Source organism: Lonchura striata, chromosome 12 (assembly GCF_046129695.1).
Source record: "Lonchura striata isolate bLonStr1 chromosome 12, bLonStr1.mat, whole genome shotgun sequence".
Classification (NCBI taxonomy): domain Eukaryota; kingdom Metazoa; phylum Chordata; class Aves; order Passeriformes; family Estrildidae; genus Lonchura; species Lonchura striata.
The window spans coordinates 17,108,531-17,120,987 of NC_134614.1; the positions used below are offsets into that span (position 1 = coordinate 17,108,531).

Genomic DNA, 12,457 nt, shown 5'->3' on the forward strand with positions numbered 1-12,457 from the left:
TGAATAAACGGATCAACAAGTATTTCACACTTGTGTGTTCTCGACAGGAAATCACAGATCTGAAACCAAATGTCTGGGACAAAACTACCAGAAATAGTGACAAAATACTCTGCTGTTTAGTCTGCATTTTCTATGTTTTTAGCTCACAAAAGTCCTTGAATTAAAGCACTAGAATAAAGCAGGAACTTGTTACTACATTTCCCAGCTATGAGCACAGATGAAAATATTTGGAGTGTGTCTAACAGCAGGACCTCAGTCCCCACTGGAATCTCCCTTTGCTGCACACCTGGATGCATCTGGCTGGCCATGGTGATGGCTCCTGTCTTTTCTCCTCCCAAGCTCACAGTGTGATGGCAGCCAAAGCACCACCAAAGATCACATCAGAGCACAGAAATGAAATGCATGAATACAGCAGAAGGAAAATAGATGTGGATTGCTAGAGGTGCCAGGGCTGAACAGCTCACGTGGGAGCAGACATCCACTACATTCCTCCAGGACACTGTGTCTGCCAGAGCAGCCACAGCCCTTCAGGAGTGTCAAGAAAAGGAAATGCAGAGCCAAGAGCTTGTGTTTAATTACATATCTGCTTCTGAGCAAGTGCTTCATGCATCCAGGCACATTTCTTCATACTTTAAGAAACACATTTTTCCTAAGATGTGAACTGTAGTTCTTGTGGGGTTTTTTTTCTCCTTTTCCCCAGTCCCAGATTTATCAATACTGAAAGGCTATCAAGAACTTAATAAAAGATAGGTTTAAGCTTTAGAAGTAGTGCAAATAAAGAGAATAATCCATAAATAGAAAATATATTCAACAGTATCTGGTGTTAAGGGCTCTAATAATTAACACAGGTTGAGTGAATTTCTCCAATTTTGCTTATCTGCAATGAACTTTTGTCCTCGATCAAAATGTTCTGCTCCTGTGATTAGTAGCTCTTTCTACACAGTGATCAAGATGACAGGAGAGCAATGTTTTATTTGCCTGAGTGTGTGCTTAGTGCAAAAGAGTTTGTCATGAAGGTGAAACCAGTTTCACCAGTTTTCTGTTTCCAATTTAAAAAATAATTTCAACCTAGTTTTTTAAATGGAAAATATCTTGTACAACTGTTACTTTATGATTTTTCAATTCTTGGCTCTTCTATGGAATTAGAAGCCTTCTAATAGATATTGTGGTAACTTGTCTAACATGCCTCATGCTTTGAATCCTTTTTGTGTAATAAATGTGTATTTCCTTGGTACTAAATTTCAAGAAGCTTTGAATGGGTTATAGGCCTGACATTTCCAAGATGTCTCTTTCTTAATAAATATTTAGAAATGGGAACTCCTCCTCTCTTTATTTCATGCACTGTCAGGATCATGCTTCCAGTCCTTTCTGCCTCATCGTGTAGTGGATTCTTCCTCTGTTACTTGCTTATAATATTTCTAGACATTTTCTTAATGGTTTATTTGGTCCGTGGAAATGGTAGTTTAAAAGATACATAGTTTTATTCCTGAGCTTCTTTATTATGCCTGTGTATGATCGTACTTGTTTGAAAGCAAACCAGTGAGACCTTCCAAGTCAAAACTACAATTTAATAGGAAAATTGAAATAAAGGCAGAAAGCACTGACTTAAACTGACAGTGCAAAACCTGACACCCTGTTTGTCAGGGTGGTGGGAGGAGTCTGATTAAATGGTGGCTGCAGTCCTGTTGAAGGGATAGATGAGGTTTTGTTGAAGTGCTGATCCTATAGAAGGGTCTGGTCTTCTTCTGAAGGACCAGGGGTGGTTATGTAGCTCTTGTCCTCTGGGAATCCAGTAAGTAGTCCTGCTCATGCTGTTCTGAATTTCAGATTATATCCAGGTAGGAATACTGGGTTCCTCCCCTTGGGCAGAGCATTTCACAATGGGATGATGTGATTTTCTGAGTAAGTCAATAAGAGACGATATCCCTTGGAGGGAGTTCTCAGGGATGAGGCATGGAAGAGATAAAGAACACTGCCCCACCTGGTTTTAAGGGCTTATGGAGATGGTGATAGAATACATACTTTTGATTGCATTTTAACCTAAGACAATGCTTAATACTGCTGTCTGATTTTTTTGAGTTAATAAGATTTTTCTTGTAGTTTAATTATCTTGTCATTTGTTTATGTTGTTGTTGATGCTATTTATTTTGTAGAAACATTCTCACAGAAAATACAGTAGTTTAAGTCAGACACTACTGGGAGAGTCCTGCTGATGTGGAGACATTTCATTGTGATATGTTAATTGATGTTGGTCTGCAGTGGCTGGCAAAGGGAGCCCAGTGGGGATGTTCACACCACGCTGGCTGCCTGATTTAACCAGAAACCACTTTAGCAAATGGTACTGTGCAGCACACTGTTAGTGCAGAGCTGTGCCCAAGGTAGGAGCCCAGCACACAAGGAGTGCTGGGGCAGTGGAGGCTCTCAGTACCTGAGTGTTCCCCTGGCATCAGAGAGAGTCCCTGCGTCTCACTCAGGTGTCTCTCCAGAGTGAGGTAGGGACGTGTTCCTCATACTGCAGCACAATACACAGCATGGCAACTCTCAGTGGCCTGCTTCAGTGGTTGGCAGTGTATTGCCCCCATATTTGTGTTTCCTTGTCACATTTATTAACCTTTGAATGCAAGAAACTCATTAAAGCAATTCCTCAGATGCACACTCCAGGCTTCCCCAGAGCTCTCCACTCAGGCCCTGATTAGCATCAGCGACTGCAAGAAGCAAATCTCCAAATGGGTTGATTGATAGTGAGATTAATGATCCTCAAGATTTCTGTCCAGGTTTATTATTGGGAGGCTTACAAATCTTTGCTTTCAGCGAGATGGGTGGGGAGGAAGGACCAGCTGGCTGCCACCCAGTCTGTCTGTATTAGTGTGATGAGGTGATGGACGTAGCCCAGTTAGAGCACCAGCACTAAGCAGTGTATTTTCAGTGTTCCCTATTATATGCCAGGTACTAAATGATTTGCTCCTCTGCTCTCGGTGCCAGCTGCTCTTTTCTTTTCCTTTGTGCTGTGCTTCCAAAGGTGTAATGCTATTTCTAATTGTGTTTTAAACAGAGTTAAAAGAGAGACCATGAAATTTTTTAAGTAACTTTTTCTTGTTGATGTGGCCAGTGAAAAAAGCCCACCCTCCAAATACTCACTGATTAAAAGAGAAAGGAAATAATCACTCTTTTAATATTTATCTTGGCCTCAGATAAGCTAAACATGAATTATGTCCAGCAGTGATGGGAATTTTTCCTAGTTCTCCCATGCAGTTTTAGTCCAGGTGCACATGGACACATGTGTTGAGAAAGATGAAGCTTCCCACTGAGTATTTCATTACATTTAACAAACTGGCATTTCTGCCTGAAGATGGGCAAGGACATCAAAACTGAGGAACAAGCTGTGCTTAAATTTTTACAAGACTTTTGTGTTAGATTCAGGCTGAGCCTTGGGATATCTAACATACCTGTCTGTTGAATGTTTTGATGTCCCATTCAGAGGAAGAAAAGAATATTTTTTGTAAAGGCAATAGCAGAGCTCTTCTGTTTTGAGAGTAATTAGGTGGGAGTAATTAGGGACATTTATGTGCATATTCCAAAGAGAGACTACTGTATCTCTATTTCTGTTGTACTCTCCTAAATTGGATAATCTCTGTTTTGTTTCTCTTATAGCACCATGTCCAATCCAGAGGAATTACACTTTTCATTTAAAATTGCTTGCATTTTAATATCCATGTGTGACCCTGTTTTTATTCATTCTTTTCCTAAGATTCATAATCCCAAAGGGAATTCATGTCCTGAAATGATAATATCGAGTATACCAAATTTTGAGATCTTGGAGGTGCTACTAAAAGCACCTCTCTAGTAAGAGGTAAGAGGCAATCTTCATTGATTGCTGTGGCTCTTGTGATTATGGAACAGCTCTTCACTTGCTTAAATCCAGATTTCTTTTGTGAGGAAGTTTTAAGGCTCCTTTTTAATATTACATGATGTTTTGGGCATTGGAAGCACACATTTTATAGGAAGTGCCTGAGGTATTATTTGATTGGAAAAGGCATGTCTTTGTTTTCCTCTGTAATTTTCTAGCCTTTTTTATGAATGTTGCATTACATAAATACTTGGCTCAGGGAGAAGAAAATTAATATGGTCAGGCTTTCCTTGGGTTTTTAAAGCTGTGCCTAATTTTAAACCATTTTAAGATACCACCTAGAGGTTTGTCTTCTTGATTTTTGCCTGAAGACATTAAAGTTCTCAGTGGTAATAGAGATAACCAAGGAGCTTGTTCTCTTGCAGTAGAAAATACTGATGAGTAAACCCATTCAGTCATCTGTAAAACTGCTGAGTGTATCCAAGGCAGATGTTGTGGGTATTGATTAAAGCAGCAGCGGAAGGTTTGGTGCCTCTGGCCCTGTCAGAGGTCACCAGGAGAGTAATTAGCTACCAAGTGTCACAGGGCCAAGTGTCATCACAAATAAGGTTTCACCATTGCCTTCCCTGTTCTCCAGGGACACCAGGATGAGGGGACAAGGAAGCGTGGAAAACGTTTGTGCTGAGTTAAACTAAGGCTTAACCACATGATTAGCAATTAAAGAGCTTTCTAAGTGCATTTCTGCACTGGCCACCTGGGTGCTCTCTGGTGGTGCAGTTGATGAAGGGGGAGGACATGCAGCCAGCCCATCTGGGGGTGTTGTCATTTCTTAACTGTTTAATTATTTGAGTACCCTTCTGAAAATCATAATGTCTCACATAATACCTGAGTTCAGTACTGTATGTGATATAAATGGGTGTCTGGCCCTGGTCTAAGATAGGATCTCAGAGGATTGCAGAAGAGGATATTTAATCTTTTGGAGAGCAGAGTAGTCAGCTGGCAAATTTAGGCCATAAATATTAAATTAGCTGTCGTTTTGTGTTAGAAATCCCTAGTCTTGTTTGCAGATTAATTTTTCAACTGGACAGTTTTACTAGTGGCACATTCTTCAGCACAAATACTGTCTTGAAGTTTTGTCCACCTTCTTTTTTTCTCTTTCCATCTGCCATTTCCTAGCCTTTTTCCTGCCTTTATTTCCCTACAATACTGCAGAATATTGTGGTTGGAGAGGTGATAAGTATTTGGAGACTTTTGTGGATGTGTGGGTCAACTCCCTAATGTGAAAAAGCATTTCTCCTTGCCCAGAGGAAGTGCCCTGAAAGACATAGTCTACTTTTCACTGTTCTGTCTAAGATAAAATGCCAAGGACTTGGTAAGCCATGCACTTCTGAAACTACCCATTACCATCCAGATCTCTCCAGGTACCATATCTGTGTGATGCTTAACACTGCTCAAGAATATTTCAGGCAGAAACTGCTTTGTGGGGAGAAGGCAAATGGTCTTCAAGAGGGATCTGCTGGAAAATTAGCATTACTGTAGGGAAATTTTCCTCCTTTATCAGCTTCCCTTTATTCTCCTGGTTTTTATGCATTCCTGCTTTGTACATCTTCCAACAGCTCCAGTTTGGTCAGCATTCTTACTGCTTACTGCTCCAGCATGGCACAGGTTCTTTTATAACTTGGCTTTTGAATTCTGGTCATTAAGTATTAAGACCTGTGAAGAAAAATAACTGTAGAAAATTAGGGCAATATAAGCCATTTTCTGGCCAAAAATAATAAATGCAGATGTCTCTCTGATACAATTAATGTAATATCACTGCTGCATCCCGGTCACTTATCCATATTCATAAGATCAGCTTTTTTCGTGTGGTTTTCTCTCTTCTTTTTCTCCTTAACGCTTGAGTCAGTTTTATTGCTCATAAAAATCAGTGACTGATGACCCCAGCTAGAGCAGTGCAGACTGTAGGCAGCTGTTGTCCAGGCTCCCATCCACTGCTCTGCTGGTGACATGGTCATGATTTGCAGCACTTCTGTTGTTCTGAAGTCTGTGTTCTTTTCTGAGGAGTCATTGCCAATTCTGACATTGACAAATGCTTGCCAGGAAATAGTGAAGCTAGTTTAAAGTGCAGAGCCATGTGTTACTAGTACACTTGACTGCATACATACTCTGGTTTTGGTGCCAGCAGAAACCGATCTTAATTGTGTCTCCTGAAAAACATGCAAAACATTTCAATGGGAATGTGAAGCAGCTTTTCTTCTATTGAAAGTGAGAATGAATGTACAGAGGTAGTGAAAGGGGATCGTTTCCTGTCTTTACATCCTTGTTTAGGAGTTAGTTGCAGACTCCCCCGTGATGGAGGAGCATGGGGGATGAATGCCTGTATCCAGGTTGCATTTGGTAAAGACTAAGCCATGCCCTGTGCAGCCTGGTTTAGAGGTCTCTTACAGATCCTAGTCTGACTCTTATTCCATCTTTCATGTTCTTCCCACCAGTTAGAAACTCTGTGTAAAAGTAGGGTGGCTGCAGGGGCTACTGGCCTCTTTGTTAACAAATACATATTCTGCAGAAGTTCTGTCTGTGGGAGGCTGATTCTGGATGAAGGGTGCCTGAAGGACAAGATTTGCCCTGCTCTGATAGTAGTGAACAGGCCTGCAAGATCCTTTCAAGCATCTGCCCACAAATTAGTCATGCTTTAGCAGGTAATGACCTGGGAAGAGAGCCTAGAGCTCCTAGATTCTAGTACAAAAATAAAGTAATATAAAGCTGGCTGGCCTTGGAGAGGGAATACACACTGCTCCAGCCAACATCCACACCTGGAAGAAGGACAAGTGAACAAGGAGCAATGAAGGTACTGGTAGCTTTGGCGTGAGGCAGGGCATGGCTCTTGGGTGTCCCCAGAATGTGAAATGTTCCCCTTTGGTTTTTCCTGTCTTCAGCCACTGCAGAGGCAGTCACTTGTTCTCACCATAACCTTGGCTCCTCCTCTCCCTGCCCTGCCTGCTCCAGAGCTCACAGATACTGCCTGTCATCACAGATCAGGGGATGCTGCCTGTGCTAGACCCAGTACAGAGGAGTAAAGGCCAGACAGTGCCCTTGGAGCAATTCCCAGCACTCCCATTGTCTGCAGCCAAGCTGTGTTTGCATTGGAGGCAATATTAACTCTGAGGCACCACCTTTTACACAAAAATGAAATGCATCCATACTTTCAGGCCATTATGTGAACTTGTTCTCCCTCTTGCTTTTAGATGAGTAGAAAGGAGAAGCTGCTTGAGCTTTAGTAGCTAATAACCCAGGAAACCTGTTTGGAGTGTCAAAATCTCACCAGGCATCTCTTCTTATAGAGAAGTTAATCTGGTGTTTTGCTTAACAGAGATGGAACAAGCATTTAACCCAGCTAACCAGGACCATCTTTTGGCATATTTTTATGCTTTTATCTTAGTAATAAGGTGCTGCTTCTCTGGACTTTGCATCCTGTTAGTTTGCTTTAGTAACTCACAACCAGTGTCTCTGCAAAAAGATTCTGGGCAGGGGGATGTTCTCCCTCACATTGTCTTTGCATTCCAGACCCTGCCTCTGCTGCTTCTCTGGGGAGATGCTAATCTTGCAGTGTTTTACTTCTGCATTTGGGTCCATATGTGACAACTGTGTGTCTGATCACCACAATCTCACACAGTTATTGTACCCCAGGGAAAGAGAGCCACAAAAACATATGGGGCTAGAGAAAACGGTGTGCTTCACTGCTCACGGGCATATTTCAGAGACAATGGACTCTTTGGTATTTCACAGAAAAGATATCCCCAAAATCTTTTAGAAGTGAATCAAGGTTGTGATTTGTTTTTCTCGACCAGTGCTGTAGAAATACAATAATTATTCTAAAATTAATGTTTCAGTTGTTAAGATTTTAATAATCATTTATGCCATGACAAATTCCAGTTGTGCATTCACTGTGGACTGCTTCTATTAGGAAAAAAGGCCTGTTATTATTTTCTGCTGATAGTGTTGTTTTCCTGAGCAAATGGGCACAGATATGCAAACACCTGCCCATGTATACACACTGGAGTAAAAAGTTAGACTGAAGTTCTCATGTGAAAGTGTGGATTTGCACTTTGTCTAGCCCTGTATTCACTCCCCTCTCTCCCCTCTCCAGTGGCTCAAAACAAGCAATTTCCTGCTCTCATCCTTTCCCTTTGTCCAGCCCTCCCCATATACACACTCAGATTTACTGCAGCCTATTGTAGCCTTAGCAACTGCTGCCACTTAAGGTTTGTATCTGGAGGAAAAGGTAATGGGGAGGGGAATAGCCAAGGGATAGAAAGGAGCATCCTAAACTGGAGGAGGAGACAGATACTGAATGTCGGAAGTGTGTCTCAGTAGCCTTGATGGCAGCTATCAGTATTTATTACTATAAACCAGACACGAGTTTCCAAAAGGCTCCACTTGGGGCCAGGTGTTTTGTTACTCAGGAAGAATGGGCATTATCCAACCTGGAGTCATCTGCCTGGTACCCTGAGATGTGTTCCCTCCCGGAGCTGCGCAGAGGAAAGATGCCAGAATGGGAAATAATCCCAGTAAGCAGAACTTGCTGGAAAATCCATTCGGCAAATTTGTTAAACCCATAAAAGATCTTTTAAAGATCTGAAACACAGAAGAGGCCACTGGGACAGGGATGCCATGGCCTGTGTGCAGTAAGCTCAGCTGTATAGGCTAAACTTAGACTATTTACAGCTATTGTGAACAAGTGGAGGAAAAAAAAAGTTTGAGAGACGTATCTTCGCCTAATGTGCCACAATCCAATATTGTAAAGTAATGAAAGTGCTGTGTTGCATATGCACATTAGACAAGAGTGTGATGTTTGTGACTTGAGAAAACCTTTAGTCAAAGTCTAAGGTGTCTGTCTTTGCAAAGCAGCTGCAGAAAGTCTTCCAGGACTAAAATACAGAATTTTAATTACATTAGTGATTGCAGCAAACTTTACTATGTGAAATATTAATTCACTACATTGCTAATCCAAGATTGTGCTCAGCAGAGTTGCACTGGGCTGGGTATTCAGCTATTGCCATCATGGGCCTTAAAATATTGCACAGTGTGATTATCTGACACATTTACATGTTTTGAGGCTATTAAGGAAAAGCCGTCTTATGACTGTGTATAAAAACCTTAATGCCAGCCTTTCAGAGCCTCTGAGAGTATAAAATAACAAATTAACCAAAAAAATTGCTTTTCTTCAATATCATCAGCTTAAAAAATCCTGTAAATCCCTGCATAAAGGTCTGTCTTTTTATCAAACACCTTTTTAAGGCCTTCATTACTAGGAGAAGCCATTCAAGGATTTCTGTAGTATTGACTCAAGGGAAAGAGCCCCAAATACATCAAAATCAGGAACATTTTGCCTGTTTCATATTCATAGTTTCTTCTTTATGTGTGACTGATTTATTCCACTGCGTGCCCCCAGGGTGTTCATTGTCCAAAATAAAGGCTGCCAAAAAAAAAATGAGAACAGGGAGCAAGTGGTGAGGCGGGGGGAGTTCAACCCATGTTTTTAAATGCTGTGAGACTATTGTACATCTTACATCCTCATGTGTGAATTCACCTTATGCTGTTTCTTAACAAAAGTATACTCACTCAATATATAACTTCAGCAGAATGCAAGCCATCATGCCTGAAAATAGAAAGCTGCTCCCAGACAGTGACTCCATGCTGTGAAATCCACTCTCTTCTCCTTCTGTATTGTCTTAAGTTGTACTTGTGCTGCCATAGCTTGTGCTCGCATTACAAAGCACTGCGCCTGTGCACTAGAAAGTACAGGTGCATGGAAAGCAAGCACCTGTGATAATTTTAGATCCTGGTTTCACCTAAGAGAGTGGTTTGCTTTCCAGTGACTTTTTTTCTCCCTGGCATGTACGGATGTTGGAAACAAAGGCACCACAAATGGCTTTGCTCTGACGATGGGCTCTGCATGGGGAGCACAAAGGCCGAGTTGCAGAGCAGCAAACTGCAGGAACTGCAAGGCAGCAGCCTGGAAACCACATGTGCAAATATGTTTGAGCAAGGGAACCTGCAACTTGGCAAAGGCACAGTTCACCAGGCCCCCACAAACTTTGCCCAGGTGTTGAGGAGCAGTTGAAGGGTGACAGTGAGGGGGATCTTTCTGCACTGGGGAGCTATTGTTCAGCGCCCCGCAGACGAGAGCAGACCCTTCTCCTGCCACAATAGCTGCTCACACCAAGCAAGACTCATTAAATATTCAGTTCCAGCCTCAAGCAGCTCATTAAGTCAGCAATGAGCAGTGACGCTGGCGTTGGAAAACCCTGCCTCAGTTAACATCACCATGCAGAGTCTCCCCGGATCTCTTGATGGTATTCTACTCAGTACCTTTTCTGTGATGACCAGCTTGTGCTCTCTGCTTTGCATTAAATACAGGTAAAAAAGAGTCAGGTGGATTTAAGTTCTGCTCTTCATTGTAGGCCTTTTTAGAGAGGAGTCCTGGGGCCCAAGGGAAGTGTCTGTTGGATTTTTGTGTACCAGCATATGTAATACAAGTTTGCAGGAGGAGGATGGGATGAAGGTTATATGGCATTAGCGTTAAAAAGCAAACAAGCAAAAAACCTTAATGTTTGAAGGATAGCTTTCATAGCAGCTCATGATATGAAGCAGTTACAGATGCTGTGTTACTGGTGGTTGTTACACAGCAGAAACTTATACAGCAAGTGTATTTTCCCTGGAAATTGAGTGTCCTAGGTGGATTTGGGCTTGAATTGTATGCTGAATGTGTTTCTTGTGTGCAGAGCTCCTTTCTTAATGGTGTATTTGAAGCCTGTTTTGCAGCCACTAACTTTTATGATTATAATTTCATATTCAATGGTACTTAGCAATAATGTATAGAGGCATTTGTGATGGGTGGATGTCAGATGTCAGTAAGTCAGAGCACATCAGAATCTGGAATAAGAATTGTAATTGTAGAAAACAAACATATGTTTTCGTGTATCAGTGTTTTAAAATTATAACATCTGAAAGTACAGAACAGAAATAGCGAAACAGAACATGTGCAAAAGTTTTTCAGTGAGAAGTTTTTCACACCCTGAATCTATTTTTTTCTTTTTTCTTTAACAGAAAGTGTTTCCAGACTGCTCATTTCTATGTGGAGGACAGCAGTTCCCCCCGTGTGGTCCCCAATGAAAGTATTCCCATTATACCTATTCCAGGTAAGATGGTCTTAATCTCCTGTGTTTGTGCTACTTGGAGTACTAGATTAATTACATAAAGAAGAGAAGGTTGTGCTTGTGATAAATCATGGAGGTTTGGTAGAAATTTGTTCTATCGGTGCTGCTTCATTTAATTTAATGTGCTTTGTAATGGGGCTCCGAGTGCCAATGCTGTATTTTTCCTTAGACACCTCTCCCACTTTGTTTTAATAGAAATTTCAGAATAACCTTTGCAAAATGTCAAAAACATGAGTAACAAGTCTTGAAAACACTGAGACATTGCATCCAGGGTGAAACCAGCTGCTCCAGCAGGGCAGGTTGCAGAGAAGGGATATTCAGTTCCTGTGCTCTCTCGAGACTGGGGTCCTTGCCCCCACTTTCACCATGTGTAGAGGTGGAACCTGGGGCTCTCAGAAAGGACAGTGAGACACAGGGATAAACAAACAATCTCAAAGTCCAAAGCCATCTGTTAATTTGGTATTAATAAAGTTACCAAAGGTCAAATTCTCCTCTCAGCTATACTGAGAGTGATGCTGGAAGCAGAGTACAGTGCTATTCTCTCTTCATGAGGCATTTCCCTGGGGAATTATTAAGTGCAGGATGCAGCTGCCATGAAGCTGTGTTGACAGAGAGCAGCTTGGTGTTACTGTGGCCTTTGCAGCCACCGCCTTGTTTGATGATGGTCAGTCTCACAGGCAGAATTAAGATACCAAAAATGTTGTTTTGACCTCAGTCAAAGGATTGCACTTGTTTCTTGAAGGTGTTTTAAGTTTCCTTGTCATATTCTGTATCTGCATCATTGATCTGGGATTCAATCTGTAGCTAATTAGATTCATTTTACAAAAAAACATTCAGAGCCTTTTCTGAGACGCTGAAGAAACTTGCTTCCGAGCAAAGTGAAAGAGTCTAGCTATATTTTCCTTGATTTTATTCAGTAGACATGTGTGACTTATTTCTAGAAAGAGTCTTTCAAAGTACCCATGGGAACTAGTAGAAAAGGTCAGCTATTACATTCCTGCAGAAAGCGTTAGGCAGTTTGCCTTGCAGTCTGATTCTGTACCACTGAAAATAAAGAAAATGTGCTATTGTCCCCTCTCCTTTCTGTTGGAGACTAAAATGCCTGTCCTGGCCACCTCACGTCCTTAGCAAGAAGTCATCCTTCTCCTTTAGGGTAAAGGAGGTGACAGGTTTTAATCTTAGACCACCAGTGATTAATTTTCACAGGAGTACTTAAATAGCTGGAGAACTCCATTCTTCCTACTCTGAAACCAAGAGGAATAAATGCCTGTTGGGTCTGCTTGTGGCAGTCAGTTCAGTGGTCCCACCATGCCTGCTCTCCTGTGGTACCTCCTTGGAGCTTGTGGGGAAGGGGAGGCTGGGCTAAACTGGACTCTGGCACTGCACAAAT

At 41.7% G+C, this 12,457-nt stretch overlaps 1 protein-coding gene across 1 annotated transcript in view; it reads left to right on the forward strand.

The window, feature by feature from the left end:
* PTPRG (protein tyrosine phosphatase receptor type G) overlaps positions 1-12,457 on the forward strand; it is a 391,106-nt gene that overhangs the window by 338,145 nt on the left and 40,504 nt on the right. Inside the window, exon 14 of the mRNA XM_021537228.3 lies at positions 10,958-11,049. Within this exon, the coding sequence (XP_021392903.3) occupies positions 10,958-11,049 (92 nt within the window). The remainder of the gene's footprint in view (positions 1-10,957; positions 11,050-12,457) is intronic.